The sequence below is a fragment of the Fusarium oxysporum genome, chromosome 5 (assembly GCF_000149955.1).
Source record: "Fusarium oxysporum f. sp. lycopersici 4287 chromosome 5, whole genome shotgun sequence".
Lineage (NCBI taxonomy): Eukaryota > Fungi > Ascomycota > Sordariomycetes > Hypocreales > Nectriaceae > Fusarium > Fusarium oxysporum.
Genome location: NC_030990.1, coordinates 56,566 through 77,164, shown reverse-complemented (window position 1 = coordinate 77,164; position 20,599 = coordinate 56,566). Strand labels below are relative to the sequence as shown.

The window sequence follows — 20,599 nt, the reverse complement described above, 5'->3', positions numbered from 1 at the left end:
GCCCTCATATGGCTGTTTCCTAATTGGCCTGGTGATTGTCTTTTTCTGACATGTCTAACGTCGACAGCTTGTGGAAGGCATATAATAAATAGAGGTGAAGCAAATCACTTGACAACGAAACGTGAACTTATTGCAAGTCATTTGGGAAATTTTCATTGTCCCAGTGCGACAAGAAATAGCAATATTTAGAAAGCCGAAGTTCGATTTTATATATGTTGTTACTTAATGCTATTGAAAATGCATAATTTATTGCTATAATTTCTAGATACTGACAATGACGAATGTAAGGACAATGAATACACCACAATCCCACTCATGACCTCGCTTATGCCTTCAAAGGACGAAAAAGGTTCTCAACCGGACCTGGAATTGCTAAAAGCCCTTGAGACATCGCAAACCCTGTACCAGCAATCAGAGCCAGCCAGCTAAGAGGTGAAGTAGTCTTCAGATTCCTCCAAGCTTTGCGAAGCATCCAGAAGCTAGAGCCTCCCGTCCAAATGAAGTGGCTCCATGTCGGAAAATAAGTCGCCTTCCAGAAGGTCACGGCCTCGCCAGGCCAAGCAGCTGAGTTTCTTCCTGCCTTGTTGATGTACCAGTTGCTACATCCCGCTGAGAAGACAGTCTCGCCAAGTACGCGGTCAAGGTTCTCGATAAAGCCTTCTTCAGCATCCTGTTTGACCTCAACGACATGGGTATAACCGTCGATGATGGGCTTGACGAGGACAGATGTGATGTAGTCGACCTGCACCTCGATGGCGTAAATGACGGAGTTGAAAGCGGGAAACGTGTTTGGTCCAAACCTATGAAAATTAGTAAAGTTCGTCATCGACAGGGAATATGTATCAATTTGGACTTACAAAATGGCAAAGTTTGGGTTGTTATGCACAAAGGTTCCCATATATGCTTGGGCTCCTCGTCGGTTTGACCACTGGTCCTGAAGTTCCTCACCAGTCTTGCCTATGATCTTCATAGGAGCCAAGAAAGACGAAACATCAAAACCTGTAGCCAGAATGACGGCATCAAAGTCTTCAGGCTTGCCCTTCTCACTGATCAGACCCGTTTCTGTAAACTCTTGTATACCCTCGGGCAGTAGCTCTACGTTATCACGACGCAGAGCAGCCAGGTAGCCGGGGTCGTAGATTCGTCTCTTGCAGCCAAGAGGAAAGTCGGGAACAATAAAGTGATGATACTTCTTGGGTGCCTCGGAGAGAATGTAGCTTCTTGCTTCTGCTTCCGTCGCCAAACGCTTCTTGATCTGCTTCTCCTCTGGGCCGTATACACTAGCAAGATCATCTGTCTGGAGGAAGAGATCAAGCCTATGGTACCGCTGATATAAGGGTACGTAACGAAAGCAGAACTTTTCAAAAGAAGAGAAAACTCGGTTTGGTCGAGGGTGGTACCATTGCGGGCTGCGGGCATACTGAACAAGCTTTTTTACTCCTGGTGCAATGGACGGCACAACCTGCGCAGCGCTACAGCCGTTGCCAATGACGGCCACTTTCTTGTTTCTCCAGTCAAAAGTGTGATCCCACTCGGCGGTGTGAAAGGTTCTGCCCTTGTACTTATCCATTCCTGGAAACTTGGATTGTCGAGGAATAGAAAAGCCTCCTACCGCGGAGAGGAGGATAGTGCATTGCTTCGTGAACTTTTCCCCGGTGTAAGTGTCGCGGAAGTGAACATGCCATGATCCATCTACCCACTCAGCTCCAGTGCACTCGACCTTGAAGCGGAAATGGCTGCGGAGATTGAACTTGTCCACTGTGTTCTCAATGTCTGCACCAGCATGAGTTACTGTGTGAAACTTGAAACAACAGGGGAAGGTGTAAGGTGTAAGAGGATGAACGGAGCAGGTCACCTACATCGAAGAATCTCCTCTTGGTCGGCAAGTGCTTGAGTCCAATCGGGGTTGAGATTGAAGCTGAAAGAGTACAGGTGTATAGGAACGTCCGAGCCACTATAATGAGAGTTAATAAGTCATTATGCTATAAGATAGGATAGCAAGAGGAAGCAAACTCACCATCCTGGGTAAGTATTGACTCTCCAAGTTCCTCCAAGCCCCTCGCGCTTCTCGTAGATCTACATGCAAAGTTAGTGCCAGAAAGAATAAGAAATTGTGGAAAGTGGTACCTCAAAGTTGTTGAAACCAAGTTTGTGCTTCAGGGTGTGTGCCATGGCAATGGCAGCGGCCCCCCCGCCGATGATGATAACGTTAGGCGCTGACATGTTGGTGCCTTTTGCTCCTTTACAAGAATGGTAATCTAATACAATCAACAGAGTATGTTAACCAAGATATGATAATTTGATTGTGATTATTAAATGGCCATTGTCAGTTGTATTGATAAATAACCGAGTTTCATGCTTGCCACCTTTTGGTAGACATTGAATTGCGGCTATGGATGGGGGGATGTGATATTAGACACCCAGCTGCGCACAGTCAGTTTCCGCGGGTTTATATTCCGACAGTACCACCACATTACCAGGGTTGGATTAATTTCAGTGGTGCGTCCTCGGCTCTCTGACAGGAACAGGATTTTGATTGGATTCTCCGGCTTCTTTAAAAAAGAATCATCTGCTTTTCCGGCCTTTCAATCTTAAGAAACTCATCAATCATTGAAAGGACTACATGCTATCTCGCGGGAGACGAAGTGGTTATTGCGAATGACTGGGACTATCGAATGGCTGTACCCAAGCCAAGTGGGGTTGGGTTTTATCTCTTTGTGTAGCGTAGCTCAGTGAAAGACACAGAATTCAATGCCCTCAGGGCATTTACAAGTACTAATGCGATATACTATTAGTATGTTTCTGTCTCGACTCTCTTATCATCCTTGTTCGCAAGTGAATAAATGAAGTTGCTCAGGCCTTTCCATCCCCACTGGGGAGAGCTCACAGTGCCAAGTATCTTGGGTAAATGAATCACTGGATTGCATTTGTCATGTTAGTCCTATCTTTTATGCTAGCCACTCCACCCAACAGACAGAGTGCGGGGGGCATGACCTGTGCCATTTGGTAGACCCAGCGACTAACTACATCAAGAATAGGGCCTACGGAGAAAGGAACATGGGGGTAGCTGCAGGTTGCTTGCCTTATCTCACGGTTCTTCTGTGAGGAGTTTCCCCAGACGATCGGATATCCCCAGATCCCCTCCACATCATCATCATCATCAAGATCGTCATCACCTTATTGAAGCATTCCACTCGACAGCATGATGGGACACAAATATGTCAAGAGCGCGTGTTTGAACTGTAGAAGACGGAAGGTCAAGGTACTAGATCCCCGTGCTATTCTGAGGGTTCTGTTGACGTGGCCCTTTGTGTGCTAGGCTTATCATATTGCAGTGCGATGGCAATGAGATTTGCTCCAATTGTATAAACTCCAAGCTCGAATGCTCCTACAATGCTGATGGAGACATGAGAAGGTGCGTGACCGATGATGCGCGATGACAAAACACTCCCTGGAGGATGGATCTGCGGGAGAAGATGAGCGTGAAAGCTGACTTGCTGTGCCGTATTGCAGACAATCAGCCAAGAAGGCAATCGTCAACCTTGAAGCGCGCATCGCTCAGCTCGAAGGTGTCCTACGAGAACACAATATTGATCAGCCCCAACCGTCGCCGGAATCACCAACCAGATATACAACCGCCTCCAAACCTCGATCGACCGTATCGGAGGCACATTCAGGGACCGATACCGACCAGAACCAGACCGAAAGGCGTCGACCTGGAAAGGAAACCTCTTCTGCACGAGTGGAGAGTCCTTCGACACACTTCATTAATACTGGATCTTTTCAACCCTTGGAGGCACCGGAGATTGCTCAAAGCTCCCAGGTAAATCGGGATTTAGCTGCAGATCTACCGAACACAGAAGACCACTTCGTCATGGTTGGCACTTCGAGTATCCCGAGTCCCCAGTCGACAAGTCTCGCACAAAGCGGAGTTCATGAGTCAGAAGATGGAGATAGTAGCATCACAGACATTCTATCAGCACGAATGGGTGCGCTCAGGATTGTAGAGGACGGACAGCTTCGATACTACGGACCGACGTCGAACCTTCACATGTATGCAGACGGACTTCAATCATTGTCGAGCCCGTCGTTTCGCCGAGTATCGATTGAAGGAATGGATGTTCTTCGGCGACTCGGATTGGACCTGGACGTGTCACTGGACCTCGAAACCCATCTGGCAGGGCTCTACTTTGCCTGGGAAGATCCGGCAATTCACGTCGTTGATGAAGATGTCTTTTTCGCTGAGAAGAGACGCTGTCTATTGCAGGAAACAAGCAGTCCCTACTATTCCGAAACACTCAACAATGCAATGTACGTCTAAAGCCCGCCCCTGCAAGCATATCCTCAGACTGACCCGTCAAGATGCGCCATCGGAGCTTGTCTAGCCAATGGCGAAAAGCTCAAAATCCCCGAACCCGCTGCAGAGTTCTTCTCTGCTCGAGCAAAAGCACTTTTGGACGTCGAGATGGACAGCCCTACTGTGGCGACAGTTCAGGCACTTGTAATAATGAGTGCCACTGAAGCTGCCTCTACTCGAGATGCTCGTGGCTGGCTCTACAGTGGCAAGTCCAGGTCTCTATCCTTATGATACCACAGACTAATAAGAGAGCATCAGGCATGGCTACTCGGTTGAGCGCCGACCTGGGACTTCACTTGGACATCAGCAACCATATTAGCAATGGGCTCTTGACAGAGCGTGATATGAAGATTCGACAAACAGCTTTCTGGGGGGTTTTCATCCATGAACAGTATGCTTCCCCCGCATACTCATAAAAAACATGACTAACCTTTGCTCCAGTATGTGGAACCTATACGCTGGCCGACCATGGGGATTGGGGGTTCAAAACATTACAATCCCAATGCCAGAGATTGAAACAAGTGAGGGCAACTGCAAAGAATGGAAGTCTTACCCACCTTCTGTCTGGCAGACAAATGACCAGGAGGATACTGTTTTATTCCCCGTTGGTGCTTGCACAGCAGCCAATGTCCAACTCTGCGAGTACATGCGGCAGATCAACACCACTCTGTAAGACTTCCTCCCTACCTGCGAGCCGAGTGCAAGAGCTAATTTGGTCATCAGATATGCTGGACGGACGCTGGGGCTGACCGACCTGGTCGAGTTTCTTCTCAACACCAAGCAGGACATGACCAACTGGCATGAAGGCTTATCCTCGTTGATTGACGTGAATCACGCGAGTACTAATAAGATCTATCATCCTGCTGTATTACAACTCCAGTATGACACTCTTCTTAGAAAGTTCACCCATATGTTCGGCACTGACAATTACCAGCATGCAATATTATGCCACCCTCATCTTTCTGTATCGACCATATCTCTCTTACCAAATCGCTTCACAAATATCAACATTAGACAAAGCAGAAAGCAGAGCAGCCATGTCGAGCGTGCCCAGTGATTGCGTCTCGGCAGCCCACCGAGTAGCAGAGCTCCTCCGATGCTACCAACAACAGCACTCTTTTCGGCGAGCAAATGTTCAGATTGTCCACATTATCCTCACCGCTTCTCTTATATTCATACACGACGTCTGCACTCGTAACTACAGTGAGTCCCGGCATTCTCTAAACGACCTACAGCTTTGCTGTCACTCGCTTGGGGAAATCGGTCGCTGCTTCGGAAATGCAACCCGAGCGTTGGAAGTCATCATTCTCGTCAAGAGTGAATGGCAGAGAATAGCAACTGCTCGACGAGTTCAAAAGGCTGGAACTAAACGGCAGAGCTTTAGCATGTCTAAAGGCGCTGATGAGCGTGACGATAACAATGACGGAGGTAGACCAAGGCAAAGATATCGCACCTTGGATCGAGCCAGTTCCATTCTCCAGGCATCTGATATAGGCACACGTTCTGGCTTGGTGAACGATCATACTGGTTTCCCCCAGCAAAGACCGTTGGATCTTGACGGGATGAACCTAGACGAGTTCAATTTGGAGAGCCAATATCAAGACATGTGGGCTTTCTCAGCTGAGCACGAGTTTGATCTACACGAGGCCATTCCGCCTATCGATTGGTTCAACAATCAGCTGCTTGAGGGGTCTCACATATCAATAACAAATATGATGGGTCAAACAACGACCAAATTCGATGCTCCTCAGGATGGAGTTGGCGACAGCCCGCCACATAAATCTTAAGGTATGAGTGAGCGCAGCACTGGCGCTCGCGTGCTGTTGCTTTTTGTACAATAGCATCGGGAACATAACTCCGTTACAGGGGACTTGGCATGCACTTTGCAGGGAAATGTATTCCACGGTAGTTACGAGTTACAAGCTCAGTCAATAAATATGAAGGATTATTTCATCCGATTGTATGTCGCACATTCGAAGTTCGAATGCCATTGGGCATGACAACACGAACTCGTGACATGGGTAGTGTCAGGGACTGAGGCTCCATGTAGAATCCTTGGAGGCGTTATAGTCAAATCAGCACTGAATTGACCTGAGTCAGTCCACTGATCCACTCATACATACCCCAGGGACCACTGTAGGTGGTACCCCACGGAATTCAATCCCGCGATTTTGGATTTCCGCAAGTTAGTGTCAGCGTCTCTGGAATGGTAGTGTAACGGGAGCTTTGGGGCTGGGATGGCAATGATATATGTGTTTCAACAACCAACAATGCTTACCTCGGATCAATAATCTATTTCACCGAGTTGCCGCAAATCGAGCGCCGCTGCATCACGCCTCGCCACGCTAACATGAAAAGAATTTACAGGCGAAGGGCCACAAGGGCTTGTTTGAGCTGCCGAGGGCGCAAGGTCCGCTGTGATGTCACTCGGACTTCTATGCCGTGTAGCAACTGTCGCTTCAACTTGACTGAGTGTGTCGTACCCACAGGCCCCCGGCAGCCCAGACTGTAAGGTTGTTCAGAACTATTAGAGTGATTTGTCGCTGATGGGATATTACAGGGTGGGTGAAGGCCTGTCATTCAAACATTATTCCCCGGACTTGAGTCAGGTCACAGACAGCTATCTGTCCTTTCAGCTGTTGAGTAATGCAGTGGAATCACCAGATCTACCACCTGATTGTATCCAAGTCCAAGCAACTTCTGCCACCAGAGATTGTGGTTCGACTGTCCAAGACACAGCAAGTCCTATTGACAGTCATTCGGTGCATTCAAATTACCCTTCAACACAAAGCTCCGATGACCAAGCACACATTGGAAGCGACTTTCAGCCTCCAGCTGGAGCCATTGATATAGACCAGCCTCAGAGTACCCACGAAAGCACCGGTACACCTCTAGTCCTCACAGGCGATTGCTGGGACAGAGTAGAAATCGATCACAATGCCATACATGATGCCGTCAGTCTCGGTTCCGAGGGATGCTTCGATATTCCGGTGGCACCTGTTATGAGACGATTCATCAGTCATTACTTTCTCTACGTTCATCCTCTGTTACCAATGCTGGACGAGGGCGACTTCTGGGGTCTTCAGTCTGATTCTAATCCCGCAAATTACCGAAACAATTGCCCTGATATTCTTCTTCTACAAGCAATGCTATTTGCTGCCTGTCAGGTAACCTCTTCATATATTCCATGATGAATGGATCGAGCTGGTACTAACTCTGGTCAGTTTGTGTCTGAAGAAGAAGTAAAAGCCTTGGGCTTTCGGGGCCTTCGCCAAGCAAAAGCATGTTTCTACAAACGCGCAAAGGTATGTCCAACTCCATGGACGATTAAACCCGTGTCTGACACTAGGTAGCTTCTTTACAGCTCACAGATGCACATCGACCACATTCTAATGGCACAGGCTGCACTTTTACTGACTTACTGGAGCTCTTCACTCAACTCGAGTGAGAAGCAACCAAACAGCATTTGGCTTGGCCGTGCCATCAGTCATGCAAAAGCACTAGGAGCAGACAAGTGCGTAGATGTACCCAAAGGTGTTGGGCATGCATCTTCCCAACAGCGATTACATGATAACAGATTAAGAAGAATCTGGTGGTGTTGCATCATCCGGGATCGAATTATCTCCCTTTGCGTTCGTCGACACCTACAGATCTCACGGGACCATCTCGACAATCATGCAACCACGACTATCTCGCACGATACCCTTTCAGGCGAGAACGACCGGTCTCATGTTTATGACGTTGACACTAAAAGCTCTCTAATTACTCTCATGCTTACGTTGACAGACCTGTGTCTCTGTCTTTCCGATATCTTGACAGTAGTACATCCAGCCAAGGATTTCACCGTGTCTGATGCCCGCGACTCAACTAGGAGAATATTACAGATTTATGAATGCAAAAAAGGCTTGGAGAACTGGTGCGCCAAGGCTGTAGCGTCCTCATCAATAATGGCCATTACTGAGCACGATGGGCGTCAAGTCGACATGCCAAAGAGCTCTGTCTTGATGTTCGCCAATATGATATGGATATACTATCAGTAAGACTCCCAGTCCATGAATTACATCTCTTTTAATTCACTAACTTACTCTATAGCTCTGCCTGCGTCACTCTTTTCAACTTCGAGTTGTTACTAGGCATGACTACCCATTCACATCCGTCAACGAAGCGAACATATCCAACTCCCGATGGTAAGCAGCCTTCAACGCGTTAAGAACTCCGTTTTCGCGTGGCCAGAGTCCATAAGAGCAGTGTGCTGGGAAACAGCTTCTCGATCTTGGATTAGCACGATATCTACCGAGCAGCGCAGTGTCATGTACGGCACTTCCACTGGCGCTACATATACTCGACGCAAAACTATCACCCGCAGGAGTTCTCCGAGAATCAAAAGACGAGCAGTCCAGAAGACTCAAGAGACAAAACCAGTTGAACATCCTTGTTTCCGCGATGATAGAGTACCAGCCAAGATATGAAGGGGTTGATTGGGTCACAAGAGCGATCCGGTACTTTCTGGAGTGCACATACTGTGAATCAGTAATGATCCACCACAACGTCACAAACGACGAGCATCAGGTAAAGAAACCTTCAATGGATGTCATTTCCCAAAATCCCGCACATTTCCTTAGGCTGGCATTGACTCTTGATCTGAGTCTAAGCCAAGACCGGTTGCCTGTCGAGAGAGACTTTCCCCGCAAGCTGCAGGCTTTGATAAGCAAAACTGGATGTTTCATCCCATTCCTGTTTTCACAAGACAGCGAGCATGACGATAATATGATAGTTGAAGATATTGCTACTGTTGCTAGACAGCAAGTAAGTTCCGAGTTGGGAGTGGGCATGACAAGTTGCGCATCACCTCAATTCCAAGACTTTAGTGGATGGGTTGAGAATGATCGATCATTGTTCTTTGCCCAAGAAATGGGTATTGGTCTTTGAAGACTAAAGACCTTTTCCATTCAGTAGCGCAATTTGGTATTGAATAAAATGACAACAGTTTTTAAAAAGTATCTATTCTACCTAGATTCTTCTCCTTGTTCATGAATCTCGTGGGTGTCTAGTAGAGGAGGGCCAGAACAAGTATACTGTTTTTGAGTGATAGGGCTAATATCTACTGGCCTGCTTATTCGCGATCCTGTTTGAAAGGAAGCTCATTTAGACCCCTCTTTAATGACTGGGACCTCGGAAACTAAATCCGCGGCTCTTAAAACGTCTCTACAGTAAGGTGACCTGGTCTGCTGCTGTCTGCTATATCTTAAACCGCGCATACTTCTCTAAGTACTGTCCTTCGAATTCGTGTCGGACCACTTCTGTTCTGTTCTTCTGTTCCATACAACACCTCAAAAGCCATGTCCTCACAGAAAATTGACTTGCCTACACAGGGGGCTACTTGCACGCTCTCGATCATTGATACGACATGCTATCTCACAGTTCCAGCAGATACTTTGGTTGAACCTACGATACCAGGACACGAACTGATGAACTTCCCCACGTTCTCATTCCTCATCAACCACGACACCACAGGAAAGCAGCTACTCTTCGACCTGGGATGTCGAAAGGACTTTTGGAATTTGCCAGACCCCATCGCAAAGACCATCGATAAGAGAGTCCCCGGGATCAAGGTCGATAACAACCTAGCCGATATTTTACGAGAAGGTGGCCTTGACCTTTCAAAGATTGACGCAGCAATTGTCAGCCACCACCACTACGATCACCTAGGGGACCCAAGTACATTCCCAGAGACCATGGATCTCATCGTTGGTCCTGGCTTCTCCCAACATTTCCTTCCTGGCTACCCAGCAAACCCCAATTCACCAGTCCATGAGTCAGCCTTCAAAAACCGTGAGGTCAGCGAGATAGACTTTGATCAACATCTCCGTGTTGCTGGATATCAGGCTATGGACTACTTTGGTGATGGAAGTTTGTTCCTTCTCAACACTCCAGGCCACGCCATTGGTCATCTTTCTTCCCTGGTCAGAACGACTAGCGACACATTCGTGTTTCTTGGAGGAGATATATGTCACTTTGGAGGGGCTTTTAGACCAACTGAGAAGACTCAAATGCCGAGAGAGCTCACAAGAGACGAGGTTGGCCTGCCCTCTTCCGTACCAGAGGTTGTATCATGCCAGCAATACTTATCATGCCATCCAAACCCGGCTGAGGCTGGCTCTACTCCATACTACCGACCATGCAGCCATGCCGACTCTTGGTACGTCGATCCGTCTGAGGCACATAAGAGCGTAAGCACCCTCATGTCTTTAGATGCGATCGATAAGGTGTTGGTCCTGATCGCGCATGACCCATCCATCGTGGGAGTCCTCCCAATGTTTCCTGCCGCGACTCTCAATGGATGGTATCAGCTCGGATGGAAAAGACTACTGCGGTGGAGGTTCCTGGATCAGCTTCCAATAGACGGACAGCCTAGACCGTATCTTGTTGATGGGACTTATGTAGATGGAAGGCGTGTGAAGACACTGGGTGGAACCAAAATTTAGTACATAGCGGTTCAAGGCAGTATTACTGTAAGCGAAAAGGATTCTACGTTGTAACTATCTGGGGTAGTTTGTGTTGGCTTTTAATCTGTTTACTTCTCGGCGCTAAATACCATCCTTTGCGCCATGACCTCACAGTCTTCTCAGAGATGGCGGTCGAAGCATAAATTAAGGCTATGTATTTTACAATCTTGGAATACAATCTCTGTCTCCTTATTAAGACAAAGAGGCATTTGGCACTCATATACAGATGACTAAAATAAACCTGTCTAAATCTTGCTGCGCAGTCGTAGTCGCTGCTGGAGTTTCTCGACTCGTGCATATCCCCATGATGCATACGCCAACGTCTGCCGCGCAAACTCTCTCGCCTTGCTACCGCTGGCCCTGAGAGCGATAACGTTTTCTTGCGCATCATGCTGCAACACGGTGCCGTTTTGAAGAAGAAGCCTAACACCCATGACAACAAATCTCAAAAGTAATTCCAAGAACAATTATCATCATTTGTAGCCTTCGCGCCCACTTTCTTATACTCGAATTCCTGCGACGTTGAATGGTTGGAACTTTGATTGAAGATCCTTCAGCTCTGGTGTCAAAGTCTCCGATGTGAGAAACGGCACTTGTTGCGGTTCCCAACTGAAAGGCATGAGCAAGTTGGCCAGGTCAGATAGCGGATGGCCTTCTGTTGCCATTTCCCAGTCCAAAATGCCAATCACTCTAGGCTCGGTCTTGTGAAACACCAGATTGTCAAGTTTGAAGTCTCCATGCACTAACCTCCTCACATCGGGCGGGTGGGTTTTGTGGTCCGTGAAGAAGCTGATTAGCTGGTCATAATAGGGCAATTTTCCAACATTCTGTGCCCCTGGCTGACTTGCAGTGCTCGCTTGGGCCTCAGATGTTTTTGATAAGGCTTTGATCTGGCGCGTGTAAAAGCTAGTGGGCCGTTTCCAGCTGTGCAACCCAATGCCTGTTAAGTTAACAGAGTGCAGTTTCGCAAGCGTATGAACTGCCTCCTTCCAGCTGATCTACACGTTAGTAATCCAGAAGCGCCTCGAATTTTCGATAAAATAACTTACATCAGAGTGCGCTCTTCAGGGCTAAGGCTCGGCAGCCAAGGTTCTTCAAATATTCTGCCATCGAGAAATGCCATTATATAGAATGGCGTCCCAATGATAGAGACGTCCTCACACAAACAATACAACTTGGGTACAGGAATATCAGTCGCCTCTAATGCTTTGATGATCTCATACTCTCTCTCAATCGCGTGTGCGCTCTTAGAGAGAAGCTTCCCTGGGGGCTTCTTCCTCAAGACAAATTTGAGACCTGTCGCCGACGTAACTTGATATGTGGGATTGGACTGGCCATGGCCAAACTGAAAGGGTTGAGCAAATTGGCTATGCAATCATCGCTAGAACACGTACCTGCTTCAAGCTGATAGGAAGAGAGATTTGATCCACATTCTGTTCAATATACGCACTCAATCGCGCAACATCGATGGGTTGTCTCACTGCTCCCGCCATCTTGTCACAAGAACCAAGAATATGAAAAATAGATTTAAAATAAAACAGATGAAACTTTGTGTAGATGAGGGTTCAAGGATCATTCTAGACCATTGTTGTTTTCTTTCATTTAATGCACTGCAAAGCGCCTTGTGGTCAACGCGTCAAACCGAGCCCGAGGTGTTTTACCATTAGTCATGTTGCGCCGAGGAAGCTGTCTCGTCAATTCCGTGCCTGGTTTACCGAACGGGAATCATAAGCCGGTTCCCGTGGCGAACTATCGCTGGTGATTTTGCGGGGGGCTTCTTTGTCTTGTGCCGATGCATAATTCTTAAATTACTCCCCGCATTAAACTCTGGTCCTCGACGGAAGTATCAATGTCGACGCTTGACCAACTATCAGACGGGCATCATGGTTTACCAGTCAAAGAATCCCAAGATCTCCTGTAAGGCCTCTCATTTTAAGCGACAATCTTCCAACCAATTGACGTCCACTTTGCAGTCTCCCCAAAGCAGACCTTATGGTCATGGCTTCTAGAATCTAAGCCACTGGCTTCTGATAGCAACGCCCCAGGCTTTACCGACGCAATAAGCAAGAAGCACCTCACTTACCAGACGCTCAAAAACTATGCGACAACTTTGTCGTCGATTCTCGTTACCGGGTATGGACTGAAAGAGAACGATACAACTATCGTCTACGGCAAAAACTCAATCTGGTACCCTGTTGCTACTCTTGCTGCTATTCGAGTTGGAGCTGTAGCCTGCGGGGTGTCACCAGACTACACCGTTGACGAGCTTTCCTACAGCCTCAAGACCAGCAAAGCTAAAGTCATTTTCGCTACTGTTGAAAATCTCGATAGGGCCCAAGCCGCAGCTGCCAAAGTTGGGATTCCACGAGGAAATGTACTTCTGCTTGAAGGTTCTAGCAAAGGCGTCACAAGCATACAGGAACTCCTCGAGAACTCAGCAGGTCTAGCTCCAGTGCCTTCATTTCAAGTTCCTGAGGGCAAGACAAATCGTGATATTTGCGGTTTCCTCTGTTTTAGCAGTGGCACAACTGGTCTCCCCAAGGCGGTAATGATATCACACGCCAACATCATCGCCCAATGCATCCAGATCAAGGATATCACCCTTTCTAGCCATGATCGTGTTCTAGCAGCCTTGCCATTCTATCACATCACTGGTATAATACATCAGTTACACTTACCCATTCATCTGAATGCCAACGTCTATGTTCTATCTCAATTCACTCTGGACTCACTTCTGCAAACTGTTTCGGAAAACAAGATCAAAGAACTTTTGATCGTCCCACCTATTTTGATCCGACTAGTTCGAGAGCCAGAGATCGTGGCAAAGTATGACTTGTCTCATGTTGAGCGATTCTCATCGGGTGCGGCGCCTCTGTCTCGAGAGATCCTGGATCTCCTTGAAAAGGCATTCCCGGGAACCGGCTTCAAGCAGGGCTATGGCATGACCGAGTCATGCTCAGCCATTGTTTCTCACCCGCCATCAAAGTATGCTTACAAGTATGCTGACCGCGTCGGTATGCTTGTGGGATCTACCGAAGTACGAATCGTAGACCTTGAGACTGGCAAGGACTGCGACGTTGGGAAGTCGGGTGAGATCTGGGCTCGTGGGCCACAGATGGCCATGGGTTACCTTGACAACCCCAAGGCAACTCGAGAGACATTTGACAAGGATGGATTCCTTCACACTGGCGATATAGGCCATTTCGACGATGAAGGCTTGCTATCTATCACCGACAGGCTGAAGGAGATGATCAAGGTCAAGGGGATTGGAGTTGCTCCAGCAGAGCTCGAAAACATTCTTCTCGGCCATCCGCATGTCAATGATGTTGCGGTATGCGGTATTCCCGATGAGCGCGCAGGTGAGCGGCCTAAGGCGTTTGTAGTCCTTAAGTCTGAGGAGGCCTTACGACCCATTGAAGCAGCAAGGGAGATATTCGAACATGTCAAGAAGGAAAAGGCGCGATATAAATGGCTCCAGGAAATTGAGATTGTCTCTATGATACCGAAAAGTCCAGCGGGTAAGGTCTTGAGGCGTAAGCTGCGAGAAATGGCGACAAGCGACAACAAGAATATTGTTGTTAAGGACATCAGGTTTGTATCAAAACTTTAGATAGACTATGTATGAAACAATTTGAGTTCAATGGGTTCTTGAAAACGGGGAGAGCCTGCAGGATTTTAGTTCGTATATCAACATCATGTAGCTGTATAACCCAACTTTTTGATGGCAAAAGACAACAAGCCACAGCATTCCATCATGCATTTCATTTTATTGTTCTGCAGCAAGAAGCTCTCTGTCCCACCTCTGGCATCTTCTTCTACTCCAGTTTGCATCGCTAGCCTCTCAATGGATCGCTAAACAATCGAGACTCGACTCAACTTTATATCACATAAACTAGAATATATTAGAGGCTTTAGTAATTATTCAGGTTAAGTATGCTCTAATTATTATGATAGCTTCATCTGAAGCAAGACAGAGTCTCGATTATTTCCCAGGAGTACACCGCCGCCAGCCAACGTGACAGTAGCATCCAACCGTTTTAGGTATAGTGCAAAGACTCAAGTCATTCGGACGCGGCTTTTAATTCCGGGCTCTCTTAATTTAGACAGTTCCATGCCTCGGCTGTTTAACATTAGGAATCACGTGCATGGGTATTGCCAATGGAGCTCTCAGCCGGACTAGATGACCGATGAGGCTTGCTTCGAATCCGATTTGGTACCATTCAAAACCCTTTGCCTCGTTCCTCTAGAATAGAGATTTCCCGGGTATTATAGAGCGCCGGTCCCGTCGTATATTGCGTTGGCCGATTTCCCCTACTACCAAATATCACGACCAGCTATTGTCATTAACACCATGGACCTTCCAGCATCAGCACGCATTCCCATTGCATTTTCTGAGCAAGTCAGCAAGAAAGCTCAAAAAACTCTGGACGAAGTCGAGCTCTTTGTCCAAGAGAAATGCATTCCAGCTGATGCAGTCTTCGCTCAGATGCTGGGTAACAAGCCCAGAGAACGTTTTGCTGCGCATCCACGGATTCTCGAGGACCTGAAATACGAGGCAAAACGTAGAGGATTGTGGAATCTTTTCTTACCAAAGAGTCACTATGCAGAGGGCAGTGGCTATAGCAATCTTGAATACGGTTTGATGGCTGAACAATTGGGGAAAAGCCATATCGCAAGCGAGGTATGTTGACCCAACTCTTGGCACGTCGTGCAAAAACGAAGCTCATCATTTGACCCTTTAGGCTATGAACTGCTCAGCTCCTGATACAGGTAACATGGAGGTTCTGGCCAAGTTCGGAAATGCTGCACAGAAAACGGAATGGCTTGAGCCGCTCCTTGAGGGAAAGATCCGCTCAGCTTTTCTAATGACTGAGCCAGACGTTGCTTCCAGCGACGCCACCAACATTCAATTCGAAATGAAACGCGATGAAGATTCGTATATACTGAACGGCAGTGTAAGTACCGCCGCTGCCTGTGCATTCAAACTGTTGTCTAACTCTGGATAGAAATGGTGGAGCAGTGGAGCAGGCGATCCTAGATGTGAGCTGTACATCGTGATGGGCAAAACGGACCCCTCTAATCCGAACACTCATCGCCAACAGTCTGTCTTATTGGTTCCTGCGCGTTCTGCTGGTATCACTGTACACCGCATGCTGTCAGTGTTTGGATACGATGATGCTCCTCACGGTCACGGACATATCTCTTTCAACAACGTTCGTATTCCTGCATCCAGCCTCGTCTTGGGAGAAGGTCAGGGTTTCGAGATCATCCAAGGACGACTGGGTCCTGGCAGAATTCATCACACTATGCGATGCATTGGAGCGGTAAGAGATCCCCAGGCCTGCGTTCATTCTATGTAGAAGAGATGCTAACGTGCGCTAAAACATAGGCTGAACGCGCTCTCGATCTGATCTTGAATCGTATTCATGACCCATCGAAAACACCATTTGGCAAAATGCTTCATGAACATGGGCATGTCACTACTGAGGTAGCCAAAGCTCGCCTAGGCATAGATGCATCTAGGCTGGTCGTCCTCAACGCAGCCGTCAAGATAGATAAGGCAGATGCCAAGTCTGCCCTGAAAGAGATCTCAGAAGCCAAGATCCTTGTCCCTTCGATGCTTTGTAAGATCCTTGATAGCGCTATTCAAATTTATGGAGGCGCCGGTGTCAGCCAGGATACACCATTGGCATACATGTGGGCAAGCGCTCGGACTATGAGACTCGTTGATGGTCCTGATGAGGTTCATATGCTACAACTAGGTAGAAGGGAAAGTCGACGGGCAGATTACGTGAGGGCAAGGATACAAGCCCAGAAGGATTTGGAAGACAAGTTATTCCAGCTGTATAATTTGCAAAAGGCCGATACTTTGGAAATGGGTTGGACGAGCGAGACAAAACCAAAGCTATAGTGGATGTTACCGGTTTATGTTCACTTGCTTTTGGTGGCAGCCACAGTATGTACAGAAGTTGTGCCTTATTTATGCGGCGTCCTTAATGGATCAGTTATGATGTGAGGAAACACTAAGACGACATGCTGTTATTAGTAATAAAAATAGCAATAGCCAGCTCAACTTACTGTATTTAGGTTAGCGTAAAGTGTTTGTTATCATTTTGCGCAGTATATGGGGAAGGCTCTAGGGTAAGGAATTAATTACAAGGTCAAATTTAGATAGCTTAGGGAATGGGTTCAATTACATCGCATGCTCTGCTCCTTTCTATTCCTCTTAAGAAAATCATATTTCGCCAACTTAAAGTTATCTGTGCCTGTCTGCAGTTGACCTTGTGGTTACTCATGATGGCGATCACGGAATCCCACATCTAAATAACCCAGGGGAATATGTTACCAGGCTGCCGTGAAGTACCAAGTCGAGTTTGCGTTCTTGCGCCAGTTAATGCAGAACAGTATGCAACCCTTCACTTGGAAAGCCCTGGAGGGGCACTAAGTAAAAAGAGTTTGGAACCCTTTGTCATGTCTACACTCTTCGAGCCTAGCCCCGCTTTGAGTTGGAGGGCTGGCCACGCTTGAAAGAAGAAGACATGACTCAGTTACAACTGCCGAGGAATTGGCCCCTCCTGGAATGGAGGGAACACCTTGTAATCCCGACAGAGATGGAGCGTAGATTGCCTCGGACATGGAAACAAAGTCCACGGTGTATGACCCGTGAGCCACCGAACCATTATGACGATTATCATGCAACCTTCTCTACATAAACGATATCTTTTAGCGGTCAAGGGCGAAAAATCTTCTGGCAGCACAGAATAACTATCATCAGGTTCAAACCATGGGTTCAATTACCGACAAGCTGCTACGAATTGCCTCAGCCTCTGGCTCAGTGACCGACCGGCGCCACGCGCTGGCTGACCTAGCCAAAAATGAGGACGTTGACTTTATCGTTGGCGATTGGCTTTCAGAGTACAATATGACCACAAGAGGAGGAGGCAAGGTTGACAGTGCAGGCTCTACAGACGAATTTGAGCTTTCGTTCCTCGAGGCTCTGGATCCCGCACTGCCTCATTTGGCGTCAAGCAGGGCCAGACTTGTGGTCAATGCTGGTGCCAGCGACACCAAGAAACTCCACGACGTTGTTGTGGAGAAGATTGCCGCCGCCGGTCTGAGTCTCAAGGTTGCTTGGATTGGCGGAGACGAGGTTTTTGACGTTGTCAAGAAGGCCATTGACAAGGGCGATGCTTTCAAGAGTCTCACACATGGTAAGCTTTGATCTCCCGCGTGTTCCTCAACTGTTCCTCATCTCTAATAGGAGGAAATCTCTCGGACTGGGGCTTGGAACCCATCTACGCCCAGTGTTATCTGGGTGGCTGGGGCATTGTCGAGGCCCTCAAGCATGGGGCCGACATTGTCCTCTGCGGTCGAGTTGCAGATGCCTCGCCCACTATCGGATGCGCAGCCTACCATTTTGGCTGGAAGAGAGAAGACTACCAGCAACTCGCGTCGGCATTCGTTGCTGGTCACTTCATCGAGTGCTCGACATACGTGACCGGTGGCAACTTTACCGGCTTCAAAGACTTACCTGGTGAATCGACAAATCTCGCCTTTCCCATCGTCGAGATGCAAAGCAATGGTGACTTCTATGTCACCAAGCAGAAGGATCGAGATGGAATGGTTACTGTCGATACCTGCAAGGCACAGCTCCTTTACGAGATCCAGGGTCCTCTGTATTACAACTCCGACGTAGTAGCCAAGCTTGACAACATAAAGTTGGAACAGGCTGCAAAGGACAAAGTGTAAGCGCCAAACATACTTCCATCGCTCTGAGTACTTTACTAACTATGACGATAGATTCGTACACAACGTGAGCGGTCTAAAGCCACCTCCCACTACAAAGGTCGGCATTACCGCAAAAGGTGGTTATCAAGCCGAAGCACATTACTTCCTTTGCGGTCTGGATATCGAGGAAAAGGCCGCCTTGCTCGAGAGGCAAGTCCGAGCTATGCTCGATGAGTCCAAGTTCCACTGCCTCAAGTTTCGCGTCAACGGTCGGTGTCCCGAGAACCCAAGGAGCCAAGATGCTGCTACCGTTGACGTACGCATCTTTGCTCAGTCACGAACCGAAGAGGCCCTCTCTACTGCAAACTTCCTGCGTCCGGTGACAGATGTCATTATGCAATCGTACCCTGGTGCGACATTCGCAGTGGATGCTCGACAAGCGGTCCCTAAGCCATACTACGAATACTTTGTTGCCCTTCTCCCGCAGAAAGACATCACGCACGTCGCTCATGTTCCTGAAAAGGGACTAGAGATTCCAATCGCAGCACCGACCGATACTCAGGACTTTTTATACGAGCAGTCAACCTATGAGACCACGTCCCCCGTCGATTTGTCTAGTTTTGGACCAACCACAAGGGCTCCTCTCGGTTACATCGTCCATGCTCGCTCAGGCGACAAAGGATCAGATGCCAACGTCGGATTCTTCGTTAGAAACACTGACGAATGGGACTGGCTCCGAAGTGTTCTCACTGTGAATAAGATTCGAGAGCTGTTGGGTGACGACGACACTGGTAAACCTATCTTCCGTTTTGAACTTCCAAACATTTCAGGTATGTGTCCTTGGTAAGCACTATATACCGTCACTAACATTTTCTTTCAGCTGTCCATTTCCTGCTGAAGGATCATCTTGATCGTGGTGTAGCTTCTAGCTCAACTTATGATGTGTTGGGAAAGAACGTGGCAGAATATCTGAGATGCAAGCCGGTGGATATTCCTACCAGGTTTTTGGAGCGTGGAAAGATTTGATCTCCATAAGATATATAAATAAACATAATGGGACATTGTGCCCTCATTCAACCTCATGGTTCACGGTATACCTTGATAAGATATCTCATTTTCCGCCCTTGACGGCAAATAGACAATGTTTGATACGGCGTTAGGTGAAATGTTCTTCCTTCTTGATAAGGATATTCGCAATCCAGACCTCAGTTCCTTGTCCATCGTCTAAGATGACATGCCTCTTAGTCAAAACCTGACACTCGGCCTTGCAGCTAGCATTGAGTCTTGACCCTTCCTGATCGGTCACTTCCTTTGTTTGTTTGTTTGTTTGTTTGTTTGTATATTTTTCGTCTGGGTGGCTGTAACGAAGCCAGATCTCCTACTGGAGCAAAAGACGTGCTGAGCTAGCTAGGTACAGGGAAACCCCGCTTCCTTCACCATCCAGCATACCAATGGCACAAAAGGTGCTGTATTTCTCAAGCCCGTCACCCGTCAGCGGGTTCGGGGGCAATCTATTGTCGAACTTTTTCCACCGACCAGAATTCTCTCGCGCATCACTACATCTGCCGACGCAGTCCACAATCTCCAGTAACCAAGTTGTAGCTCGTAGTCGACTGTCGCGGCGGCAGGGAAAAACCTCGGGAAGGAATCAGAGGCCGACGGTGCGGCTTGCCTTCAAAGGAGAAAAACCCATCGCAATCGGCGTCGTTGATCGGGAGGATGTCGCTACCGATGCCATGGGCATCGTCCTCCGATATCTAAGGCGTTCTGGTTCTGAGGTGCCGCCATTAGATCCGACAAAGGTGTTGTCAGAGAAGGCGAACTCTCCAAAATTCCTTCTCTGAAAACTGCTGTTAGGGAGCCGATAGCATCCCCGCAGTTTTGTGTGGTCGCGTGGCCTGCAGAAAATCCCGCTCCTAACACGGCACTAACAGTGCGTGCCAAGAAAGAATTTTTACAGGGGAGAGTTGATCGGTCACTTCCCACATGAGTATGCCCCAGATTCCGG

The 20,599-nt window shown here is 47.9% G+C and overlaps 8 protein-coding genes across 8 annotated transcripts; 6 read left to right on the top strand and 2 right to left on the bottom strand.

Moving 5' to 3' along the window:
* Positions 1-325: 325 nt before the first annotated feature.
* On the bottom strand, positions 326-2,223 carry FOXG_15199 (uncharacterized protein; the record flags this gene model as incomplete). Its single annotated transcript, XM_018395265.1, has 5 exons — positions 326-800; positions 858-1,773; positions 1,860-1,954; positions 2,018-2,076; positions 2,128-2,223. 5 exons carry the CDS (start codon positions 2,221-2,223, stop codon positions 326-328), a joined length of 1,641 nt encoding a protein of 546 aa, XP_018255092.1.
* An 890-nt stretch (positions 2,224-3,113) lies between these two features.
* FOXG_15198 (uncharacterized protein) lies at positions 3,114-6,324 on the top strand. The gene is made up of 8 exons (XM_018395264.1): positions 3,114-3,262; positions 3,336-3,415; positions 3,514-4,311; positions 4,363-4,562; positions 4,616-4,748; positions 4,799-5,026; positions 5,081-5,236; positions 5,292-6,324. Exons 1-8 carry the CDS (start codon positions 3,203-3,205, stop codon positions 6,142-6,144), a joined length of 2,508 nt encoding a protein of 835 aa, XP_018255091.1. The 5' UTR covers positions 3,114-3,202; the 3' UTR covers positions 6,145-6,324.
* A 470-nt stretch (positions 6,325-6,794) lies between these two features.
* Positions 6,795-9,286, top strand: FOXG_21861 (uncharacterized protein; the record flags this gene model as incomplete). Its single annotated transcript, XM_018402232.1, has 6 exons — positions 6,795-6,865; positions 6,918-7,524; positions 7,582-7,662; positions 7,729-8,393; positions 8,450-8,562; positions 8,601-9,286. 6 exons carry the CDS (start codon positions 6,795-6,797, stop codon positions 9,284-9,286), a joined length of 2,223 nt encoding a protein of 740 aa, XP_018255090.1.
* A 410-nt stretch (positions 9,287-9,696) lies between these two features.
* FOXG_15197 (uncharacterized protein) lies at positions 9,697-10,842 on the top strand (the record flags this gene model as incomplete). The annotated part of the gene is made up of 1 exon (XM_018395263.1): positions 9,697-10,842. One exon carries the CDS (start codon positions 9,697-9,699, stop codon positions 10,840-10,842), a length of 1,146 nt encoding a protein of 381 aa, XP_018255089.1.
* Positions 10,843-11,363: 521 nt separating this feature from the next.
* FOXG_15196 (aminoglycoside phosphotransferase) lies at positions 11,364-12,356 on the bottom strand (the record flags this gene model as incomplete). Its single annotated transcript, XM_018395262.1, has 3 exons — positions 11,364-11,856; positions 11,913-12,208; positions 12,258-12,356. The coding sequence occupies 3 exons, from the start codon at positions 12,354-12,356 to the stop codon at positions 11,364-11,366; spliced, it is 888 nt and encodes a 295-aa protein (XP_018255088.1).
* Positions 12,357-12,746: 390 nt separating this feature from the next.
* On the top strand, positions 12,747-14,473 carry FOXG_15195 (uncharacterized protein; the record flags this gene model as incomplete). Its single annotated transcript, XM_018395261.1, has 2 exons — positions 12,747-12,780; positions 12,837-14,473. 2 exons carry the CDS (start codon positions 12,747-12,749, stop codon positions 14,471-14,473), a joined length of 1,671 nt encoding a protein of 556 aa, XP_018255087.1.
* Positions 14,474-15,093: 620 nt separating this feature from the next.
* Positions 15,094-16,896, top strand: FOXG_15194 (acyl-CoA dehydrogenase). The gene is made up of 4 exons (XM_018395260.1): positions 15,094-15,544; positions 15,606-15,818; positions 15,870-16,187; positions 16,253-16,896. The coding sequence occupies exons 1-4, from the start codon at positions 15,215-15,217 to the stop codon at positions 16,772-16,774; spliced, it is 1,383 nt and encodes a 460-aa protein (XP_018255086.1). The 5' UTR covers positions 15,094-15,214; the 3' UTR covers positions 16,775-16,896.
* A 563-nt stretch (positions 16,897-17,459) lies between these two features.
* FOXG_15193 (uncharacterized protein) lies at positions 17,460-19,673 on the top strand. The gene is made up of 4 exons (XM_018395259.1): positions 17,460-18,074; positions 18,125-18,608; positions 18,664-19,421; positions 19,472-19,673. Exons 1-4 carry the CDS (start codon positions 17,648-17,650, stop codon positions 19,615-19,617), a joined length of 1,815 nt encoding a protein of 604 aa, XP_018255085.1. The 5' UTR covers positions 17,460-17,647; the 3' UTR covers positions 19,618-19,673.
* The last annotated feature ends 926 nt before the right edge of the window (positions 19,674-20,599 follow it).

What these genes read in the sequence shown, in the direction of transcription:
- FOXG_15198 (XM_018395264.1), top strand. Translation starts at nt 3,203, where the DNA reads ATGATGGGACACAAATATGTCAAGAGCGCGTGTTTGAACTGTAGAAGA. An exon ending in GCTGATGGAGACATGAGAAG is followed by an intron (nt 3,416 to 3,513) that starts GTGCGTGACCGA and finishes GCCGTATTGCAG; the next exon opens with ACAATCAGCCAAGAAGGCAA. An exon ending in GAAACACTCAACAATGCAAT is followed by an intron (nt 4,312 to 4,362) that starts GTACGTCTAAAG and finishes TGACCCGTCAAG; the next exon opens with ATGCGCCATCGGAGCTTGTC.
- FOXG_15194 (XM_018395260.1), top strand. Translation starts at nt 15,215, where the DNA reads ATGGACCTTCCAGCATCAGCACGCATTCCCATTGCATTTTCTGAGCAA. An exon ending in CGTATATACTGAACGGCAGT is followed by an intron (nt 15,819 to 15,869) that starts GTAAGTACCGCC and finishes AACTCTGGATAG; the next exon opens with AAATGGTGGAGCAGTGGAGC. An exon ending in CTATGCGATGCATTGGAGCG is followed by an intron (nt 16,188 to 16,252) that starts GTAAGAGATCCC and finishes GCTAAAACATAG; the next exon opens with GCTGAACGCGCTCTCGATCT.
- FOXG_15193 (XM_018395259.1), top strand. Translation starts at nt 17,648, where the DNA reads ATGGGTTCAATTACCGACAAGCTGCTACGAATTGCCTCAGCCTCTGGC. An exon ending in CAGGCTGCAAAGGACAAAGT is followed by an intron (nt 18,609 to 18,663) that starts GTAAGCGCCAAA and finishes CTATGACGATAG; the next exon opens with ATTCGTACACAACGTGAGCG. An exon ending in TGAACTTCCAAACATTTCAG is followed by an intron (nt 19,422 to 19,471) that starts GTATGTGTCCTT and finishes ATTTTCTTTCAG; the next exon opens with CTGTCCATTTCCTGCTGAAG.